General features: G+C 32.2%; 1 protein-coding gene across 1 annotated transcript; it reads left to right on the plus strand.

The window, feature by feature from the left end:
- Window positions 1–8494: 8494 nt before the first annotated feature.
- LOC149519142 (heat shock 70 kDa protein-like) lies at window positions 8495–17358 on the plus strand. Its single transcript, XM_089760214.1, has 4 exons — window positions 8495–8512; window positions 8580–8648; window positions 14763–14804; window positions 17047–17358. Exons 1-4 carry the CDS (start codon window positions 8495–8497, stop codon window positions 17356–17358), a joined length of 441 nt encoding a protein of 146 aa, XP_089616340.1.
- Window positions 17359–24886: the final 7528 nt, after the last annotated feature.

Below are 24886 nucleotides of genomic sequence, written 5' to 3' on the forward strand. Positions count from 1 at the left end.
ACTGGTAGTATTTTTAAAAAAATCTTCTCACCTAGAGATTTCATAGTTATCACTACCCGAAATATTTTTGAATCTCATCATCGGATAAAATTTTTTTTTTATTATATATTTTTTATTAATTATTATTATAAAACAACAAAAATTTATTCTAGTAAATTTAAACATTTTAACATGCATAAATATTAAGAATAATAATTAAAATAACAAAAATAATATATAAAAAAATTCAAAAAAATTTTTTTTTACCTAATTTAGACTGGTCAATGCGCTGTTTAATCTAGCAGTTCGATTGCATTCAGCGGTTCTGTTCGATGATTCAACCGCATTCAACTGTTTGGTTTCGATCTAGATCGGGTTCAATGGTTCGGTTCCAGTTCAGTCGGATCGATCAGAGTTAAAGGTGAAGTCGGGTTAGCAAGTCAGGTGCACGGACCTTGGGTCGAGTCATAGGTTGACACACGGATCCTTAGGGTCTTAAAACGATGTCATTTTGGGGTTTTATTGAAACGGCATCATTTTGGCTTTGGTAGTTTCTATAAAAGGCCCAATATTTTTTGTCATTTCCTCCCTTTTCAGAAAAAAAAATCTTTTAGCCTAAGCGCAGGGGACCGACAGCCGTCGTCGTCGGTGGTCACTGACCGGTCGTAAAAAAATACCCAAAAACACCAAAACGTTCCCCTCAACCCCCTCTTTTCGGATTCAAACTCCTTTTCACCAAAAACAGCCCCAATTGATGTAGATCAGAGTTTAAAGTTTCAGTCTCCTTTTTTTTTAAACTAAAACTAACTTTTTTTTTTGTTTCTGCAAGTCTTACTTAGCACTGGGTTCTTCGCCAATTCAACGAGGATTGTAATTTTTTTGGTAGAAAGCTTTTCTTTTTTTTGGGCAATCTTCTCCTCCCCCTTTTTTTTTTGGGTTCGACCAAGAGTTCTATTTATAGAGCACCGGCCATTCCCTATGCCTGAATAGGTGGCACAGTGCTCTGCATAGGGGTGTAAGCACGAGCTCCTCACTCTTTTTATTTTCTTTATCTTATCCGACAGTGGTAAGGTACAATGGTTATAAGTATAGGGTTTGCAGGGTATGGTTGAAGGATGGGTGATCAGAGGGGTGGGTGGCCAGTGATGCCGTGCAAGGCACCACTGCCATCAGCCCCCCCCCCCTTTTTTTAATTTTTTAATATTTTTTTGTATTTTGTATTTTTGTATATTTTTTTGTATTTTTGTTTAATTTAATAAAACAAAGAAAATAAAAGGCAGGCTGGGCTTGATGAACAAAATGGGCTTCGAGCTCGATTGAAATCAGACTTTAGGCCCAGTCGAATTGAAATTGGGCCTGAAGCCCAATTGAATTGAAATCAGGCTTGAAGTCCAGTTGAATTGAAATTAGGTCTCGGTCCGATAACCCGAGAACTATTAAATAAAATATGGACAAATTTAGTGTCTATAGTTGCCCCTCTTTGCGCATTGTTGAGAATTAGGAATAGGGCAAAGACAAAGATAACAATTTTGTCTAGAATTCAAAGGGATTTTTCTTTTCTTTTCTTTTTTTGTTTTTGAACATAAACTACTTAGAAAGTTTTTCTCATCAAATCAAAAATGCTCCTCTCATTTGAGGCTCAACAACTTAAAAAGAAATTCTCATCTTGAAAAAGCGACTTTTAGCATAGGCTCAACAACTTTTAAAAATTTAAAATCTGAAAAAGGCTCATCTCAGCAAAGGTTAAAAATCTCATTTGGAAAAGCTCATTTCAGTAGATGCTCAACAATTTTTAAAAATTTAAAATCTGAAAAGCTTCTCTTAGCAGAGGCTCAACAACTTTAAAGATCTCATCTGGAAAAAGCTCATCTCAGCAGAGACTCAACAACTTTAAAAATCTATCTTTTATTCTCAAAATCGAGTTCTCATCTTTGAACAAGTAAATTTTTCTTTTTTGAAATCTTATGTTTGATCATTATCTTCATCCGAATATCAAAATCTTGTTTTTCATTAGAAAATGAAAAGTCTCTATCCTTATTATAACTATTGCATGTACTGAGTGCTCTAAATGTAATGAGTGTAATGCAATCAAAATTATTATAGTAAAAAAATTCTTGAAATCTTTTGCTTTTTAGCTTCTTTTATCATAATTCTTCATAAATTACCATATAACCAATCTATTCTTAACATCTGACCATTGTATTCTTCCTTAACAATATTTTTCTTCTTTAAAAGTCTACAACATCAATGTCTCGTCATGCTTTTCTCATCCTTTTTCATCTGCCTTTGTTAACTTTTAAAAAGTAATGCTTAAGATCTTTCGTGTTTGTTTTTTTCATCATTTTAAGGTCAAGACAAGCAAAATACAATCACACAGTTCTCTCATTCATTTGTAAGGTGAACAAAGATATCAAATGAGGTAAAAGAATGGATAGGCATTATTTCCAAAGGAAAGCTAGCATGTTTCATTAGATTGATAATAAGTACATGACAACAAAAGTGTTTAAGTCGAAGCAAAGATGTCCAAGTAATGATCACAAGATAGTCATGAACAAAATATTCCTAGATTCTTTTTCTAAAACTAAATCAGATGACTTTCTTAATTCTTCAGAATTCATCAAACTCACTTGTCCCCTATGTTATTAGTACATCTAAGCTGTCTTTTCAGGTTTTCAGCTTAGATGAATCATTAATTTTCATTTCATTTTTACTTTTTTCTTTTTCCTTTTTTTCTTTTTTTTAAGCAAAATATTTGTTCACAGAATCTAAATTTATTGGAGTAGGTAAATCATTTCCGTCCATTTCTACCAAAATCAATGCCTCACCGGAAAGAGCCTTTTTCACCATATACGAACCCTCCTAATTTGATATCCATTTTTCTCGATTGTCATGTTGATTTGGCATGATCTTTTTCAGCACTAAATCTCTTTCCCTAAAGCGACGGGGATGGATTTCTTATCATGTGCTCTCATCATCCTCTTTTGATATAATTGACCATGACAAAGCGCTGTAAGTCTTTTCTCTTCAATGAGGTTCAATTGTTCATAGCAATTTCGAACCCATTCTGCTTCCTCTAACTCTACCTCTATCAAGACTCTTAGCGAGGGAATTTCCACTTCAACCGGTAACATAACTTTCATTCCATATACCAAAGAGAATAAGGTGGCCCTAGTAGATGTTTGGACTGATGTTCTATAAGCATGCAAAGTAAAAGGCAATTTTTCATGCTAATCTTTGTAAGTATCAGTCATTTTCTCCAAGATTCTTTTAATATTCTTGTTTGCAACCTCCACTGCCTTATTCATCTTTGGATGATATGGTGCCGAATTACGATGATTGATTTTGAATTGAGTACGCACTTCATTCATCATTTTGCTATTCAAGTTTTTGGCATTATCAAAAATAACTCTCTGAAAGCCCATATCTGTATATTTTCTCTTTTTTTATGAACTTGCATACCACAGATTAGGTCACACTAGTGTACGATGCAGCTTCTACCCACTTCGTGAAATAATCAATATTCACAAAGATAAATCTATGCCCATTCGAAGCTTTCAGGGTAATAGGCCCAATGACATCCATGCCCCACATAGAGAATGGCCATGGAGGAGCCAAAACATGTAATGCTGATGGAAGAACGTGGATCTTATCAGCATAGATTTGGCACTTATGGCATCTTTTAGCATAATCAATACAGTCACTCTCCATTGTCAACAAAAAATAATCGACCCTCATAATTTGTCCATCATATGACCATTTGCATATGCCCCACAAGCTCCATCATACATTTTTTCAATAATCATCTTCGCTCAGCTGCATTCACACATCTTAAGAACACTTGATCTTGACCCTTTTTATAGAGGATATCTCCATCTAAGAAAAAACTCATAGCCAACCTTCTGATAGTCATCTTATCATTTTCTGTTACATGTTCTAGGTATTGCTGGCTTTTAATGTATTGTATAAGATCATGATACTATGGCTTTTCATTAACTTCTTCTTCAACACCTGAACAATGTGCTAGTTCATCCTTCACATTCAGCTTAATGGGTTGAATTTCAGTATTTGCATCTATTTTAATCATTGCAGTTAGGGTAGCTAATGCATCAGTAATTTGGTTCTCCTCTCCATGCAGATGCTCAAATTGAACTTTTTCAAATTGTTTGACCAACTCAAAGATGTATTTATGATACTAGATCAACTTAGAATCTCTTATTTCCCATTCTTCTCTTAACTGATAGATGACTAGAGCTAAATCTTCAAACACGTCCAACACTTTGACCTTCTTTTCAATTGCTGCTGTAGACTTATAGCATAAGCCTCGTATTCAGCCACATTGTTTGTGCAATTGAAATTTAACCTAGCTGTGATTGGATAATAATGTTCATTGGGAGATATTAAAATTGCCCTAATACCATAGCCTAAAACATTAACTGCTCCATCAAAATACATATTCTAAGATTTCCCAATAGGTTTATTTTCTTCAATGGCCATCACATCTTCATCAGAAAAATCCAGTTTCATTGGCTCATAATTTTTGATTGCATGATCGATAAGAAACTCGGCTATTACACTTCTTTTAATAGTCTTTTGAGTCACATAAATAATATCATATTCTAAAAGCATAACTTGCCATTGTGCTATTCTTCCTATCAATGATGCCTTCTTGAAGATATACTTAATGGGATCTAACTTTGCTATGAGCCAAGTAGTGTGATAGAGCATGTATTGTCTAAGCTGTTGAGCTGTTCAAGCCAATCCATAACATATCTTTTCTAATGGTGAGTACTTGGACTCATAATTAGTAAACTTCTTACTCAAATAGTAAATTACTCATTTTTTCTTGTCAGTTTCATCTCTTTGCCCTAGCACACATCCCATTGAATTTTCATGCACTGTTAAGTACAAAATCAAAGGTTTTCCAAGATTGGCGGTACCAACAGAGGTGGATTTGACAAGTATTCTTTAATCTTATCAAAAGCTTCTCGGCATTCATCATTCTATTCTCTTGGATCATGTTTTCTAAGAAGCTTGAAAATAGGATCGCACTTATAGGTGAGTTGAGAGATGAAACGAGCAATATAGTTTAATCTCTTTAGGAAACCTTATACTTCTTTTGGGGTATAAAGAGGAGATAAGTTCTGGACAAAGCCCAATAATTTTTTTAATTTGGCACCGAGTGTACATTTAGCAGAATTCGACTTCAGCTAAAACTTTTCAACCTATCAAATAACTTTTTGAGATTGACTACATAATTCTCTCATTCACGAGATTTTGCAATCATATCATCCACATAAACTTCTATCTCTTTATGCATCATGTCATGAAAAAGAGTCGCCATTGCTTTTTGATAAGTGACACTAGCATTTTTTAACCCAAAAGGCATGACTTTGTAACAGAATGTCCCTCACATGGTCACAAATGTAGTTTTTTCTATATCATCTTAGGCCATCTTGATCTGATTGCAACCTGAGAAGCCATCCAAAAAGGAAAATGTGGAATGCTTAGCAGTATTATCCCCTAGAGTATCAATGTGAGGCAAAGGAAAATTATCCTTAGGACTCACCCTATTCAGATCTCGATAATCGACACACATTCTCACTTTTCCATCATTCTTGGGAACTGTCACTATGTTGGCTACCTATTAGGGATATTTCACCACCTCCAAAAATCTAGCATCAAATTGCTTCTTCACTTCGTCTTTAATTTTCAATAGCATCTTCAACTTCATACGTCTTAGCTTTTGTTGCACCAGCTTACGTTCTGGTTTTAAAGGTAACTTGTGCTTTATAATATCAGTACTGAGTCCTAGCATATCTTGGTAAGTCCACGCAAACACATCTACATATTCTTAAGTAACTCTTCTAGCTTTTTTCTTTCAACTGGTAAAAGAGATATACCAACTTTAACCTCTTTTCTGTTTTCATTGTCCCCTAAATTCACTACCTCAATAATTTTCTAGTAGGGTTCAATTGGTTTGTTTTCTTGTTCTATTAATTGTAACAAATCATAAGACAGTGTGTAGTTATCTGAATCTTTTTTATTATCAAGTTCGTCAACAAGAATTAAGTTTTCAAAATCAAATCCGAGATTATTGCCATGAATATTATTTGGGACCCTGCAAAAGGTAATATGAAGAGAATATTGGCACACAAAAATGGAATGGCAAGAAAATGATGGAAAGATAAAATGGAAAGCAAAATGAAGATGAAAACAATAAAAAAAATACGGATACATCTTTTAAGTCTTTTATTAAAACAACAAACATAAAGACACCATGAAAGATCACCCAATGCTCATAGAAAGCAATTAGGGATTTAAAGTTTCACATTACATTTCAAGAGTTTTAAAGACAACAGGCAGCTCTATGACTAGTTAATTATCTAACTCAAAATCAAGAAAATAAAGGTACATGAATAGCTTTCCATCTTGATTCTTCTTTTCTTTGTCATCTATCATTTGAATGGCAAGCTCCGAAAACTCTTCCACGAATCCTACATTTAGGGCCCCAGACAAATTTGGGTAAATATATCCTCTTGAAAAAAAAGAATCATGAAAGTATGAAATGACCATAAGCTCTGACTCTGGCTCATATCCCCCAAGATTAACCATTTTTTTATCTTTTTTTTCATCCATCATTTTCATTTTGTCCTCTTTTATTGGCTTATATCCTAAGTCGAATATGTTTTTCTTGTCATATACTACTAGTGGCTCTATGATTCTTTGCAGGTTCTTTCCTAGTCTAGTTCCAGGTTACCATCCCATTTCAATAAGCTGCGTAATGACCATTTAGTAGTCGTAGACAGGTGCAATGAATATAATTTAAATCTTTCAGTCATATAGGTTACGTTAGCAATCTCGAAAGATCTATAAGAATACTCCAGTGCTTCATCTACTGATTTCACATAAAGAGTATTTACTGGTTGAATTACCAGTAAATCTTTTTCCTTTGTCACACATGTTAATTTTCTATCAATAATGAATTTGACTTTTTGATGTAATGAAAATGGAACAGCACCTACCATATGAATCCATGGCCTATCCAATAAGTAGCTGTACGAGGGAGAGATATCCATAACTTGAAATTTCATGTTGAAAGTGCACAGGCCAATCTGTAATGGCATTTTTATATCTTTCAGTACCTCTCTTCGGGTCCTATCAAAGGTACACACTATCATATGACTAGACTTTATATAAGATCCATCAATAAAGAGTTTTGCTAGAGTAGTCATAGGCATAACATTGATGGATAAGCCATTATCAATTAAAACCTTAGCCATTATATAACTCTTGCATTTCACAGTAATATGAAGAGCTTTGATACTTTTTCGACCTTCAAGAAGAATCTCTTCATCACTGAAAGAGATATAATTTGAAATTGTTTGGTTGCCAATAAGCTATTCTACATACTTAGTAGAAACATTGTGAGACACATATGCTTGATTGAGCATTTTCAGTAGAGCATTACGGTATGACTCTAAGCTTAGCAATAATGATAATAGTAAAATTCTAGCTGGCATCTTGTTCAACTATTCTACCACACAGTACTCATTATGTTTTATTAACTTTAGAAATTTACAAGTTTCACTCTCAGAGACTAGCTTTTAACATTTTTTTTCTGAGACTATAACAGGATTATTCTGATTTCCCTCATCTTCTCTCATTTTTGCTTTCTTTTTTTTGGCTTTCTCTAGAGCTTCTAGAGTATAACACCTTCCACTTCAAGTTATACCTCCTATGCCCGTTATGTTTGCAGTTTTTGGATTGACTATGACATTACAATCGTACTTCTATGACACTACTTTGTCATTCTGGTATGAAAAAGGGCCAGGAACTTTAATTGTCACTATTGGTTGGGAGATGGGTTTTTCTAGCCTCGGTGTTGACTTCTCATCATAATAAATTATTATTGGTCTACGCACAAACTTATTCTTTGAATCAATGGTAGACACTTCAGCTTCTATCTACTCTTTTTTTTTCGTAAAATTTTATCCGACCCATATCCATTAACTTCTTCACCTTTTGATGAAATTCATGACAACTTTTGATAGAATGCCCCAAAGCACCTTTGTGATAATTACAGTTTTCAGTTAAGTTAATTGCTTCAGAGCAATTCTGAGGTTCTGTTAACTTTAACATATCAACCTTAACCAAGACTTCAAACACCTTAGCCATTGGAGTCTTAACTTCATCTATTTTTTCCTTGACGTGGCTTCTTTGCCCATCAATTAAGGCATTTATTGATGGTCTAGTATGGTTCAGTAAAGGGTTCCCATTAACATTTGAAGTCCTTCATTGGCTGGTCTCAAAGTTTAATACTCATTCATTAATTAACCCCTGCACTTTACGCTTCAAAGTAGTACAGTTCTCAGTAAAATGACCTGAGTTTCCATAATGATAATCACAATATACATTGGGATCATACCATTTAGGAAATGAAGGTTTTAGAGGTTCAACAATAACAAGAGCAAGTAAATGTTTCTCAATAAGTCAGGGATATAAATCTATGTATGTCATGGGAATGGGGTTAAAGGTGAATTTTTCTTGGGTATTTTCTAAGGCTCTTGGACCATTACTGGGTCTCTATTCTTGTTTGATAGGTACAACAGGATAGTTGTAGGTGGATGTTCGAAAGGATGGCTGAAACTGAGGTGAATAAGTTGGTTGTGGTAATGATTGGTATGGCTGATATGGATGAAAAGTGGATGTAATATTATTTATGGAAGGGTAATGGGTTTGGTAGATTGGTGTAGGATAGGGCGTGAAACCTCTGGACTATTACCTCACGTAGTTCACCACTTGAGCTTCATTCTCTTTCTTTTTGAGAACTTTACCTTTCTTTACTCCACTCATCTCTCTTATATCAAGCTTGTCATTCTTTATGCCACTTTTGATAATCTCACCTGATATCACCATATCTGTAAAGTTCTTGGTTGTATTGCCTATCAATCACTCATAGTACGATGCCTTCAGAGTGTTCACAAATAAGACAGAGGAGGTTAAACTTGTGCAGCCACATCTCTCCATCTCTGTGCATACTCTTTAAAACTTTTGTTACCTTTTTTTTCAGACATTGTAGAGATAGACGATCTAGAATTAGATCCATGACATGCTGATATTGTGTAAAGAATGCCCTTGTGAGTTTTTGCCAAGAATGAATATGAGTCTTATCTAGTTAAACATACAATTTGGTTGTTGATCCCGTAAGGCTATCTTGAAATACGTGCATTAACAACTTCTCATCACGAGCATGTGCTACCATCTTATGACAATACATGGTGATATGGGTTATCGAGCATTTTGTACCATTATATTTTTCAAATTTAGGGACTTGAATTTAGGTGGAATGACCACGTCTAGGACCAAACAAATGTTAGCTGCATTCGTGGAGCCATAAAAATTCATTCCCTCTACGACCCTAAGCCTTTCTTCCAATAGCTTCATCTTTTCCTAGGCATTATTATCTTCCACTTTTTTAAGTATTTTCATCCCTAGCATTTCTCTCTTTTTAGGATCATCCAAGTCAGGAACCAAGATTGGCTCGGGTGGTTTTTTCATCATAACAGGATTAACAAAATTTTGAAATTATCCTAGAATAGGTGTGGATATCATTCCTGGATAAGGATTATGATATCCACCGGGAGTAGAAATTTGTACTCTGATTTCTTAAGAAGGGTGGATCAGTCGTGGCTTAAACCCTGGATGGCAAACAAGATCTGGCGATTGCTCTTGAAGCTAGGATTTTCTTCCACTACTTTTTCCTTGACAAGTTTTTTAAGCATATCCATTATTGTACTGAGAATCCCTCTTAATTTTTCTTGAGCTTTCTCGATTCTCTCAAATCTACTAGCCTGTTCTCACTCCATGATTCTTATTTGAGTCTTGGTATTGTATGAATGATGAGTAGGTTAGGTCAAAAATTTTGATGGGTGAGCTATTCTTGAATCTTTATTACCATAAATTTTTTTTGAAAAAGAGAAAAAAATCATAATGCTATATGTTGAAAATTTTATTTTTTCACTTATTTTATGAAAATGATGTACATGATACATGAATGCAAGTGAGAGATATTTGTTCTTGGACGATTTTCAACACTAGAAATTTTTATTGATTTCATATAACTTTTATTACATGGGATTTATCATTTTAGAATTATATCTATATAAGCACTTGACTTATTCATAATGGTCCTTTGCCTCATCTAGAAAGTTTACTAGGTGTTGTCCATATTCTCCTATGGGATTGACTTCTTTTTTTAATGCTTCTACTTTTTCAACCATCTCCCATGCTTTTTTCACTGCCTTGCAAACTTGATTAGCTATGTGCTTTATGTACTATTGCCTCCCTAAACTTTTTATTTTACAAATTATGCGAGCATCTCTTTTTGAATCACATGTGAAGATCCAATATTTTTCCCTTCTATGTCACTCATCTATTATTGCTAAACTATGGATTTTATGGTCTTGCAGTTGCTTCTCTAATCCTTGGATCACTTGGTGAAGTGATTTTTTTTCATTCAATACCTTAAAGTGCTTTCTTCTTTCTTTTACGAGCATGGCTTTCAACCTTTCCTTTTCTTTTTGGTATTCCACCAATCTTGCTGAGGTTGTAGAGTATAACCCCTTCTAATTCTGACATTCTTGAGAAATTTTGGTGGTTTCTTCTTGTTTTTCTTGAGCTTTACCCTTCCATTGGTTCATTTCCTCTCGGAGCTCATCCATTTCACGTTGTTGAGTAAGTAAGACTTGGTGACTTGGTGACTTTTTTATTTTGAATTGAACTCATAATCTCTTATTTTCTTAATGTAGATCTTTCAAATCATTGTTGACCACATCTCGTTCTTTTATGATCTTTGTCAATCTACTCCCTTGTATTTCTACTTTATATTTCAATTGTCCCATCTTTTCACGAAGTCTTAAATTTTCTCTTATTATTTTTTCTTTTTTAGCTTCTAACTCTTTTTTAACTAGCTCAACTTCTGATAATTGCACTTTTGTCAAAGATTAGCTGATTAATATGAGTTATCATCAGGAGAAAGTACTATGTTTTTAGGCCGCTTTGCTTTTCAAATCTGATAATCAATAGTGACTTTGTCGATGAAAGGTCTTAATCTCATTCTTTGCATTTTATTTCATTCTTGGATCAATTGCTCTGAAGTTCTTGGTAGATTTGGTTCCCTATAAATAATTCTACCTGAACCAAGCCATAAGTAGTAGGAACAAACTGCTTTGCACCAAATTGCCTAAGCACCATCAACGGAGCGTAACTTACAACACCTTATAGCCCTAACAATGGTATCCATGGCTCGATTCCTCCATGATACAACAAAGGCACACGAGACATCCAAGGTACCATCCATTCAATTTCATCCCCGGTAAGCCTTCGTAAGAAAATGACCCATTTTTCCTTCATTTTCAATGTTGGCCATCAACTTTTGTAGAACTCTTCAATTGGTGTCTTATTTCGAAGATACAGCTTTGAGAAAGCATTCTTTCTGCACTTGAAATGACTTCTAACCTATGCATATAATAGCGATGCACATCCTATGAATCATTTTTTTCTATTTTGTCAATAGAAATTTAATGACTTGATGGTTTCAGCTAGGACTGCTGAAGCGAGATTAATTGTTTGGGTTTCAATTTGCTCAAAAAAGTCTACTATAGTTATCTCAATGTAACCCAAAGTCTTTGTAAAGATTACCATGCCATATAATGCTAGAGCAAACACAGCCATACCTTGATCATCATTTAAATGCCCCTGAATGAAGTTTTGAAGAAAGTCCCAATGGACGCCAAGATGTTCACCTTTAGGCTTCGTAAAAGAATCAATGGTTTTTACTTTAACCCTCATAAGCTTAGCCAACTTTTTATGATAACTTGATTTCGATTTTCAGGTAAATACTTTATCTGGACACTATAGTTTTATTCCAAGCAAAATCGAATACTCTTCAATAATTGGCACCAAATCTTTCTAATTAAAAGTGAAGCCTCTATAGGATGGATCCCAAAACTGTATAGCTATCCTTACCAACTGTTCATCGATCACTACTGGAATGAGGGATGCAATCTACCTATACTTCTTGCAAAAGCTTTCTTTTTTTTCTTCACTTAACTGACTCCAAATAGTAGCTAAGTCTTCTAAATCATTTTGTGTGAGATTCAAATACACTTTCTCAGGCAACTCAAACACATAGCCAATAAGCAAGCAATCTTTATTCTTTTGTTGGGCTTCTTTCGACCAAATATATGCTTCATTATACGGCTCACATGAGACACTGGCTAAAGATAAGTAAATCTGTAGTTTTACGAGATCCATGAAAACTTCTTGAAAGAAATATGTCATAGAGCAAATATCTTGATGCAGAACTGTATGTTATGATTAATGCAAAAAAGAAAAAAATGAAACAAAATTGAGTTAAGTGAGGATGTGGTTTGAAAACAACATTTTTTTTTTAGTTTTGAGATTTTTTGTTTTGTTTTATTTTGTTTTATATTACACACAACTTTTATTCTTAAGTATTTCCTACAAAAAGGTGGATGAGGCTGTACGTAAGGCTGGTTTCCTAAGCTTATTATATGCTCGGTTTGGATTGACACGTGTCTAAAGGTTCCCAAATTGTTCCTCACTGTCATCCACACTGAACTAGTCAGGCACCCCAATCCTCATCCATTATAGGCTACGAATGGAAAGGGTTCAATTTGAATGGAAGTATTTTGCTTGCTATTACGGAGGTTATCACCTCATGAGGGCATAGGTACTCTACTTCCTCCTATAAAAAATGGAGCCCAATATAGAGCTCATGCATAAGATGCACCATGTCATTGTGTGTGCAAATATATCCTAATTTATTGAGAGTAAAAAAATAAATAAATAAAGCATAAGAGGCATAGTAAAGAAACATGTGTGAATTTTTTCTTTTTGATTTGTTTGTTAGTTTTTTTTTTTTTACCTTTTTATTGAAAGTGAAAAATAAAAAACTAAGAAACCGAGTAGGATTATTTAAATCAAAATTTAAGGATAACACGTAGTTAATCTTGGCTTGACTCTCAAAAATAAAAGGCGTCCCCAGTGGAGTCGCCAAGCCTGTTGTAACAGTTTTATGTCTGCCCGATGAATTTGAAAACAAAAAAAAAATAACAACGGAGTCACCACTAAACTTTTTTGACAAGGTGCGATTGACCACCTATTAGACATATCCTTTTAACGAAATCTTAAAATTAATTAAAATTTATTAAAAGGATAATTTTAGGGTCTGCATAACAATTTGGGTTCAGGAGTCAGTTACATGTAGGGAAGAATTAGCACCTCACAGCGCCCGTTTAAAAATGGTACTACTTAATTATGTGTTATCCTTTGATTTTGATAAAAACGGTCTTATTTTTAGTGTTTGAAAAAATAATTTTCTTGATTTTTTTTATTGATACTCAAATTTATTCAAGAAAAATAAATTAAGACCTTTTTTATTGAAATAGTTCTTAAAATGTTCCATTACGTTGGTAACATTAGAAGAACTCTTTCTCACCTAAAGATTTCTTAGGCATCGCTTCTTGGAATACCTTAGAATCTCATTCTTGAAGGTTCAAATTTACTTTTCATAAAAAATATGTTATGCATGCAATGCAAATAATAACATGTTGATGCACACATTTATTTTTTATTAGAAAATTTTATTAATTTTTATTAATATTTTTCATTTTTAAAAAATGAAGAAAAAAGAATTTTTATTATATTGAAAATTTTCTATAAATATTCTAGTACACTGGTAATATTTAAAAAAATATGTTTTCTCACATAGAGATTTCTTAAAGCATCTCTACTCAGAATACTTTTAGAATCCCAGCATTGGATAAATTTTCCTTTTTTCTCATTTTTTATTTCTTATTCTTAATTTATTAATTAATTTTTATTTATTATTTTATATATAAAAAAATTTTATTGTATTGAAAATTTTTTATAAATACTCCAATATACTGGTAGTATTTAAAAAAAAAAATCTTCTCACTTAGAGATTTCATAGGTATCACTACTCCGAATACTTTTGAATCTCATCATCGGATAAAATTTTTTTTATTATATATTTTAATATATATTTTTTATTAATTATTATTATAAAACAACAAAAATTTATTATGATAAATTTAAACATTTTAACATGCATAAATATTAAGAATAATAATTAAAATAACAAAAATAATATATAAAAAAAACCTAAAAGAATTCAAAATAAAATTTTTTTTACTTGAACTAGACCGATCAACAGTCCAGTCAATGCGCGGTTCAGTGTAACGATTCAATCACGTTCAGCGATTCGATTTCAGTTCAATCGGATTGGTCAGAGTTAAAGGTGAAGTTGGGTCAACGGATAAAGTGCGTGGACCTCAGGTCGGGTTACAGGTTGACACGTAGATCTTTAGGGTCTTAAAATGATGTCGTTTTGAGGTTTTATTGAAACGACATCGTTTTGGCTTTGGCAATTTCTATAAAAAGCCCAAAAATTTTTTTCGGCATTTCCTCCCTTCTCAGAAAAAAAAACCTCTCAGCCCAAGCGTAGAGGGGGTCGGCCAGTCGATGTCCGGCAACTATTGCCGTTGCTCCTATTGCCATCGGTGGTCATCGATCGATCGTCAAAAAATACTCAAAAACACCAAAACATTTTCGTCAACCCCCTCTAGCAGATCTGAACTCCTTTTCATCAAAAATAGCCTCGATCAACATAGATCGAGGTTTAAAGTTTCGGTCTTTTTTTTTAAACTAAAACTAACTATTTTTTTTTGTTTCTGCAGGTCTTCCTTGGTGCTGGATTCCTCGTCAATTCAGCAAGGACTGTGATTTTTTTTATATTTTTTTGGTTGTTTTTCTAGCAAAAAGTTTTTTTTTTTGCAGTCTCTTCCTCCCCTTTTTTTTAGGTTCAGCTAGGAGCTCTATTTATAAAGCTTTGACCATGCCCTGTGCCTAAGTAGGTGGCATAGTGCTCGACATAGGGGTGTAAGCACGGGCTTCTCACCCTTTTTATTTCCTTTATCTTATTCGACAGTGGTAGGGTACAATGGTTAAGAGTATAGGGTTTGCAGGGAATGGGTGAGGGATGGGTGATCAGAGAGGTGGGTGGCCAGTGGTGCCATGCAAGGCACCACTGCCATCAGCCCCCTTTTTTTGTTTTTTTATTTTTTTTGTATTTTGTATTTTATATTTTTTTTGTATTTTATATTTTTGTTTAATTTAATAAAACAAAGAAAATAAAAGATAGGTTGGGCTTAAAGAACAAAATGGTCTTCAGGCCCGATCGAAATCAGACTTTAGGCCCAGTCGAATTGAAATTGGACTTGAAGCCCAATTGAATTGAAATCGGACTTGAAGCCCAATTGAATTGAAATCGGACTTGAAGCCCAATTGAATTGAAATCGGACTTGAAGCCCAGTTGAATTGAAATCAGGTCTCATTCTGATAACCCGAGAACTATTAATTAAAATCTAGACAAATTTGGTGTCTACATTTACTAATAATGTTCAATTATGTGTAATAGTAATTGATTCACTGGTATTGAATAGATCTTTAGTTTTTGCTGTTAGTACTTCGCATCATTTCTACAATTTTTTGTCATATCGAATTAAGGCATTTTTTATGATGCTTGTTACTTGTTCAATAAAATGCTTCAATGAAAACATAGCAGATGAGTTTCCATCCATTTAGGTTTATTTTTTCTTCTGTTGTTGCTTGTGAGTTTTAAAACCACGGTTTTTAAAAATATTTTATTTTAAAACCATGGATAAATTGATGAACCTTGTTGGAGTTGGCTGTAGCTTTTATAGTTAAATGTTCAAACCTAAACATGAATGAATTTGATAGATCACTTTCTTTCAGTTTTTGTAGTTAGTATTATTTGCGTCGAGAAATGGATTAAACTTTATAGTTTAACTTTTCTTTTTCTGGTGTGTTTGAGATGGGGGTGTAGATACCCATTCAGAAGGAGACATGCCAAATTTTACACTCTTTCATATAGTTTTTTGACCCTTAACTGCCAGCATCATGAACTAATTGGTTGATATTTTGTTAGCTCATCTTGACACATTGTTTGGCTGATTCCCTACATGCTAGTAAAGAGCTTTATTTTTTTTACTATTCCTTTAAGCATAATGGAATTGGATAAAAGAATTAGATGCAGTAGATGTAATGATGTAATTATGAAGACATGCTATTTTATATCTATTTAGTTATTTCTTTTTATTGAATCTTTTTTTATGCAACTATGATACTCACTTAATATTTGATTTCATTGTTTTCTTTGGTAGCTGCACCTATGAAGGATGACTTTATCATTGCCCACTTGCAGTTTGTCTACACATGTTCCCATAGACCTATATTATCCTAATGGCTCTTTGTAAAAGGCTTTCAGCTATGTGAATGGTAATCATTCTTTGTCATCTTATTTATTAGAATCTGCTCTTTGGCAGTTTTTGTGCAATTTTTTCTTGTTGACTTCTAGTTGGCATTATATTTCTTTCTTGGAACTCCATCGAGGCATCAAGTTATAAGTAACCTCAACTGGATAAACTCTTAACTTTTAGATGGCTATGCCCTATCTAGAAGTAAATATGAGAATATAAAGCTATAAGATGATAACAATATTAAATTTCTTTATTGATTCAGTTTGTGTATAAATATTCAAATTGGAATAATGTAGAGTTCAAAACTTTTTAAGAATGCTTGAAAAGCAACTTATCACCCTTGTGAAATGAGTTTTTTGCTACCAAGTTTAGTATTGTAGCTTACAAATGGGAAATGTTTTATTATACCTACCAATAAAAGGAAGATAGAATTGCCCTTTTCCTGCTTGATAACTTTTGGCATCATACATGAAAGTTATGGAAGATTGTCTAGTGGTACTTTCCCATTACCTTTCATGGTCTATAAAAATAAATAAAGAACAAATTTGATATACTAAATAACATATTACTTTTAAAATATTGATTCTTTTTTGTTGATAACATTGTAAACAATGAGTTTTCGATTGTCAAAGTAAGATTTTTTTTTTTTTTTGGAATGACCAAGAAAAGAATGGTGTAAAAGGCAGAAAGATACAAGGTGGAGGATGAGGATGTGAAAAAGAAGGTGAAGACCAAGAATGCCCTTGAGAACTACACATACAATATTAGGAACACCGTGAAAGATGAGAAGTTTATTGGAAAACTTGACCTGGCAGACAAGCAGGAGATCAAGAAGGTCATTAATGAGACTGTTGAATGGCTTGATAGGAACCAATTAGCAAAAATTGATGAATTTGAGGATAAGTTGAAGGAATTAGAAGGGTTATGCAATCCAATCATTACAAATATGTATCAAGGTGGTGGTGGAAATGTGCCCTTGAGTGGTGCTTGTTAGGTCAAAAGTCCTAATCTAATTCACATCAGTGAAAGCAAAATCAAATAATCAATCAAATACACAAGAGATAATAATTTAACGTAGTTTGGTCCAACCGACCTACATCCACGGATGAAAAAAAAGATCTACTAGATGTAGAGAATTACAAACATACAAATCAAATCATCAACCTCACTCAATAATAAATACTCATAAGACACTCTCAATCTCTTCTAGTCCTATGAAATATTCTCAACCCAAACAAACACATACCCATATGCACCCTTTCAACACAAAAAAATACATACCCATATGTACCCATTCATCATATCTATGTGGACCCTCTCAATCTCCTCTAGTCAACTCTCAAACATTCAAACATACATACCTATAAGACGTAAAGCCTCGATACTCTTATGGGGTATCTATTCCATAAAACCTTAAAACTCTCTTACATATTTTTCTCATACCTAACCCTATAGAGACTCCATTTATTTATAAGCATACAAACTTGCCTATTAAGAAATCTTTTTTTCTTAAAATTCTTCTTATACAAGTCAAACTTGCCTATTAAAAATCTATTTTCCTCTTAGAATTCTTTTTCTACAAGTTTTCTTGTCTATCAAGCAATATCTAGTCAATCCCAAATAAATCTCTTATGGGATTTGAGTTACTATATCCAACAATCTCCACCTTAACTTAAATTTCATCAAATCATTTGTCTTTATGCTAGATATGCTTGACTCCACCTGCAATGGAAGTCTCGCAATCATCTTCTCTTAAGTGTCTTCACGTTTCATGTAAACCGATCATCAATCCTCAAAATTTAAACTCAAACTCTTTTTTAAAACTAAACGCCTCTGGACTTACATCTTCTTATGTCTTGAACCATGCTTTGATACCACTTGTTAGGCCAAAAGTCCCAATCTAATTTATGTCAGTGGAAGCATAATCAAATAATTAATTAAACACATAAGAGACAACAATTTAACATGGTTCGATCCAATCGACTTAAGTCCACAGATGAGAAAAAAGATCTACTAGTTATAAAGAATTACAAATATAAAATTCAAATCATCAACCTCTCTCAACAATCAATACTCATAAGACACTTTCAATTTTCTCTAGTCCTATAGAGTATTCTTAACCCAAAGAAACATATAACCATGTGCACCTTTTCAACACAAACAAACACATACCCATATGTACCCATTCATCATATCTATGTGGACTCTCTTAGTCTCATTTAGTCCACTCTCAAACATTCAAACATACACACCCATAAGATATAAATCCCCAGTACTCCTATAAGGTGTCTATCCTATAAAATTCTACAACTCTCTTACATCTTTTTCTCATACTTAACTCCATAGAGACTCCATCTATTTATAAACATACAAACTTACCTATTAAAAAACTCTTTCTGTTTAAATTTTTTTTTTTTGCAAATCAAACTTGCCTATTAAAAATCATTTTTCCTCTTAGAATTCTTCTTCTAAAAGTTTCCTTGTCTATCAAGTAATATTTAGTCAATCCTAAATAAATCTCTTATGAGATTTGAATCACTATTTCCAACAGTGCTGAGATGTTAAAGAATGGTGGATATAGCAAAACTGGGTTTGGTGGTACTGGTACTAGCCAAAGATTAAAAAATTATCAAGTCTCATCAATGGGATTTTAAAGGATGTTCTGCATATGAAATTTAATGGTGTTGCCTCTATTTTTGCTATGTTTTTTTGTTTCATTTTTTTTTTTTGCCTAAGTGGTAGTTATGTAATGTACCAAGTGTGGTTTGAAAGTGATAAAATGAAAACTTTGTAGATGTAGACCGTTCAAACATAACAATGAAATAAAAAGCTTTTGCTCCAACTTTCTAAGAATGATTAATTAACTAGTTTTTAATAATTTTAATGCATGTCATTTCAAATTGTAATTCATTTAGTTGAAGCTGTTATTTTTTAAAAAAATCAATAAAAAGGTATTTAAGTTTATAAAGGTAAACTATCATTGATAGTAGTAGAAGTTGCAACAAATATCAAAACAAAATACACTACATAGATGAGGATACAAAAGACTGTTATATCAAGAACTGAAAATGACACTATCAAATAGAATGATAAAAACAAAAACACTCCAATTCACACTTCATCAAGCAAAATAATAATCTGATAACCAACAAAAAGAATAATTAATCAAATAAATAATATAGTACTTAAGCTTTAATCATTACAATTTCCCAAAAAATTACCTTTTGTTTAATTATTTTTTCATGTTGGCAAAAAACAAAAGTTAAAAAAGTAGCAGCCATTTACAAAAAGTTCCTTATATACTAATTCTTCTAGAATATGGCAACTTGAGATTTAATTTTATCTTTTTATGGAAGCATATCTAGCAACATATCCTACATAATACAAAATAAAATATCACTCGAATAATTAAAGCACATCATGAAAAAATATAAAATAAACAAAAGATCAACATACCATAAAATATTAAAGTTCCGTCACATTAATAGTGCTAGAAGTTAACTTTGAATTGAACTCATTATTGCAATATTCATAAAACCATATAAATAAAAATTGCTTCTTTTAAAGTTAAAAAATATAGAACAAAGTAAAAAAAATGGGCTTAGTTGATTACTTCCTTTAGTTGTTGATACTTATCACAAGTATGCTTTGTATGACTTAGCGATTACAAGATGAACATGTCATACTCTTTTTACCACTTTTCTTAATACTATCTTTTTTCCTTACTAAAGGAGGGCATCTTTTGGTAAGAACATGTAAAAGATCTTGTAACGTCATTTCGGCACATGAAACATTACCGTTGTTGCCCTGAAAAGCTACATAATTCGTAATGAAATTTAACTTCCTAGCCTCATCAACTTCAGCATTCTCAATGATCAAATTATTAAGTTCTTCACATAAGTTTTTGATATCTTAAATTGCATTATCATAATGCTTACTTCATCTTGTTGCCTTTTTAAAAAGACCAAGATAGTGTAACATAACACTGTTAAACCACATAATGATGATTTATTGATCTTATCAACAAGCATATTTTATCGTATTTCTACAGTAGCATTTTTCTTAGCATCTCATGTCCACATACATAAAATGTATTGAAAAGGTAATGAAAATACCTATTTTTTAATGAAAATTGCCAAAATGTGTTAACACAACATTCTCATAAGTTCAAACTTGTGGCAATTACACATGGCATCTTTCAATAACACGATAAAAGTTACCATGTAAATAGGCTTCTCCTTACCAATCTCATGCACCTTGTATATTTTTGAATTACCATTGACTTCAATTTGATCAATAACATACTCTTGAGCATGAATCAATTCATTCTGAAACATTCTAAATAACTTTTTTCTATATATGAGAAATGTTTTAGCTTTCATAAGATATAATGTCTTCAAATTGGATTTCGAATTATAGTCTTCAAGCTTTTTTCAAATTCTTTGTTGTACCGAACAGCCAATGCCTCTTAAAATTTCACCACAAATTTACTAACGAAAGTACTAGCATTAACATAGTCATTGAAAATTTTATTCAAACTTTTGCTTCTTTGAGTTGTTGACAGTCCAACACAAAATGTGTTACATAAAAAAGCAAGTACCTATTTCTCATGAATGGAATAAATTTTATCCAACAAAGAAATACCTTGTAATTTATAGGTTTCCATAACTCTCATCCAAGCAGCTTCAAACTCATTAAGTGTAATTGTGTTGTGAATACAACTATTGAACTCTTTCTTAAAATCATAATTATGATGGTAAACATGACTCAAAACTTCAGGAAACTTCTTCTTAATATGCCACATATAAAAATGGTGATTTGCATTAGGTAAAACTTTTGTAATTGCATTAGTAATTGCAGCATCTTGATTTGTGATAATTGTTGTTGGTAGACATTCATACATAGCTTCAAGCCAAGTTCTCAATAACCAAAAAAATGTTTCTTTAGTTTCATCCCATAACAAAGCATATCCAAATAAAATGGACTAAAAATGATGATTCACATCGACAAAGGGAACAAAAGGCATCTTATACTTATTTGTTAAATAAGTAGGATCAAATGCTACCACATCACCAATATGTTTGTATGCCATCCTAGATCTCGCATCTGCCCAAAAGCAATTTGTAAGGCAACCATCGATATCAGTTTGAATTGCATAAAAAAAAACTTAGGTGTTTTTTATTGGCAATCATGAAAATAATCTAACATTATTTAAGTATCTTCTTTTTCCAATTACTTTCGCCTTCTACAACTTAAATAGTTAAAAACATCATGCTTAGTCATATTAAGAATACCAATCCCACCAAACTTATGAGATAAAATAGAAACTATTTTACTTGGATAAATATTGGAATCATCAATAACATCTATAAGATCTCTTTGAACTTTTGCTCGTACTCTATTTGAGCGACTAAATTTCATGCTATTTGGTGAAGCTAGCATATGATTATGCTCTGCATGAAATTGGGAAACAATCCATTTTTTTTCTTTCATAGATATTTAAAACACTGCTTTACAACCTTCTCTTATCTCATATGGTTCTGCACACAATCTATTTTCTTTCTCTAAGCATTTTTTTGCTCACACACCTTCTTTTAAACAAACAAATTCTTGATCAATCACTGCTTGATTAGTTCTTGATCTAGTAATACAATTTTTCCATATACCAAAGCCTTTGGATCTCGTATATTTATTTTAATATTCTTGAGCATCATTTGATGACTCAAATTCTATGCAAACTTATGGTTCTAATAATGTCTCAATCCTTGATTCTTCGATGACATGCTCCATTACATTTTCACCTCTAAATACTTATTTTATTTTCATGTTATCAATCTTATCATCCTCAACTTCTTTCATTTCCATCATATCAACCTCTTTTATTGACATATTTTACATTTTAATGTTGACAAAAAAAGGCAAAGAAACAATCTAAATATTCAGTTTAATTAGATATAAAAAACATAAAAAGTTATATGTCATACATATAGGATATAAGACAATTCTATAAATTGCAAACTTTAGGAAAAATAAAAATGTTCTTGTAAGTTAATTTATATTTTAGTGTTTGCTTCGAGAATGATACCTTCTTGGTGCAAAAGAATAAACTTATTTGTATAAGAAAATAATAGTAATAGTATGAAAGGACCACAATTTGAACCATGGCATGGATGTGATCTTGGTAAATTACAAAAACACACACTTGAATAAGTAAATATCGATACTTCAAATGTTCCCATTTGCTATATCTAAAGTGAGATTTCATGTGAAAAAGAAACTAGAAGTTCAAAGGTGAACCCTTTAGCAAAAATTTTCACACATTCTAAATATAATAATTGTACATACTAACCCTGTCAAAAATCATAGATGCTCAAAATGATAACCATAAATAAAAAAGGTATCCTCCCTCCCCTTATCTCTCTCTATATATGAAGAATAGGCAACCAATGAGAAACATACATCCTTGGTCCAAGGACATTTATTTTTGAAGTTATAGAACTTCATAGTTTGTATTTCTTTACAGAAAGCTATACTAACATACACCATATAAATGAATATATACATGTGAGTGTAGGTACAACAAAACAATCACTAATCAACAAAAAAAAGATATAATTAGCAATATCATATATAATTGGCTTTAGTGATGAAAAACCTTCGCTCTAATGCTTGTAAAGTGCATTTTTTTTATTTATAGAACCTGAGGTTGTAGCCATTAGAACTAAACTAGTCTAACCCAATTTAAAAATAAGAACTGAATTTGCATTAAGTCAAGTAAAAAACAACTAAAATGGTTTCAGTAATAATCCAAAGATTACTTTTCAGCAAAATTAGTTTTCAACCAAAAGAAAAGAAAGGAAACTAAAAGTTTATGAATCGTTTCTGGGGTAACTAATCAAACATCTAACCCACAATTTATTAGAGGAACATTCACATGTCAATTCTAAAATTATGAAAAATAATTTAATAAAATGTGCATTCAACCTATTAGAAAGGAAAACTAAAAATTAATACTTGTGTGGAATAAACACAAAAAAAAAAAAATTACCTTGCAAAGAGAATTGAAATTAATGAAATGAACAAAGGTCTACAATGAAAGCTTGAAAGAGAGAATTGAAGGATTATGATAGAGAAAAGGTCTGAGATAGAAGGTCGAAAGAAAGCTTTTAAGTTTGGGAGATGCATGAATGAGAGAGGTATGGAGAGAGATAGCAAAAGTTTGGGAATTAACAATAGTGAGTGTAAAGTTGACATTAACGGCAAAAAAGAAAATTTTTCTATAAAGATACATGGAAGTAAAAAGAGCCACTTCTGAAGTTTTTAGTTTCCACTGATAGTGGATTGAATAATAATCTTATGAGTATTTAGGAATGTGAGGGTTTGGAGTAAATCATTGCCAATGATGATAGTAATGGAAAAGATCAAATGTCATCATTGTCGTCATCGCCATCATCATTATTATCAATGGGTTTTTTTAAACATATATGCTTCTGTTCACTACATGAAATCAAAATCTGAAGGTTCAATAAGTTGAAAAATGTCTTTTCAGTTAGTATTGCTCTACCATGCTTATAAAAAATATGGTAGATGGTGCTTATGAACTAGAGCAAATAAAAGTAATGGTTTTCCCTACATTATGGATGTTAGATCTCCTTTAATTACCAAGAGGTCCAAAACTTAACAATTTTTTCTTTATGAGTTACCATTTTGTAATTTTTAGATATCCTTCATCATTCATTGGTTTTGTTGGGATTTTTCTTGAATCTCATAATCCCATATCAAAAGTTATAAGAGTTTTGAGTTTGTCCTGTATCCCACATCAGGAGTTTAGTAAAGGTATAAGGGGTTTCACTCTTATAAATAAGATATTTTATTTTGGTTTAGTAATCTCAAATAGTTAGGCACCAAGAAAATAGCTAGGTGAGTAGGGTATTAAAAGGGTATAATTGGATTTTAGGTTAAGTTTTGAGTAAGGAATTTTAGGAAACTTTTCTCATTCTAAAAGTCTCACAGTTGTAAAGATTTATTTGTTAGTAGATTAGTTTTAAAGTAGGTCATTTTGAGTTAGGCCAAAACAAATATATTTGTGTGTTCTTATTTTTTATTTGAGCTTGCTATTTTGTTTATGGGTGCTGCATGTGTTGACTTTTCAACAAGTGGTATCGAAGCTGCAGTGATCTTGAGGTTCATGAAAAGAAGAGACTAGTCCAAAAAATCGTGAAGCAAATATTTCAAGATATCTAAAGAAGGTATGTTTAGTATGCATATGCCTAAGTTTGAGATTTCGTTATTTGATGAAAAGAATAATTTTAAGTTATGACAAAGTACGATTCAAAATCTATTAGTACAATAAAGGTTGGATCAGGCATTAGAGAGTAGTAAGCCTTAAGAAATGTTTGATAATAATTAAAATAGAATTCAGAAAAAAGCTATTAGTACTATTAGATTGACGCTAGCTCTAGAGCTAAAGTATAGTGTGTTGACTAAAAGTACTCTGAAAAGTTTGTGGGATAAGCTTGAAG

This window comes from Durio zibethinus, chromosome 4, assembly GCF_047325235.1.
Source record: "Durio zibethinus cultivar Kanyao isolate XHJ-2024 chromosome 4, ASM4732523v1, whole genome shotgun sequence".
NCBI lineage: Eukaryota > Viridiplantae > Streptophyta > Magnoliopsida > Malvales > Malvaceae > Durio > Durio zibethinus.

Bases quoted from the DNA above. Each gene is read 5' to 3' on its own strand.
- LOC149519142 (XM_089760214.1), top strand. The intron at 8,649-14,762 runs GTAATGATTGGT...TTGTTTCTGCAG, and splicing joins AGGTGAATAAGTTGGTTGTG to GTCTTCCTTGGTGCTGGATT. The intron at 14,805-17,046 runs GTGATTTTTTTT...ATGGTGTAAAAG, and splicing joins TCGTCAATTCAGCAAGGACT to GCAGAAAGATACAAGGTGGA.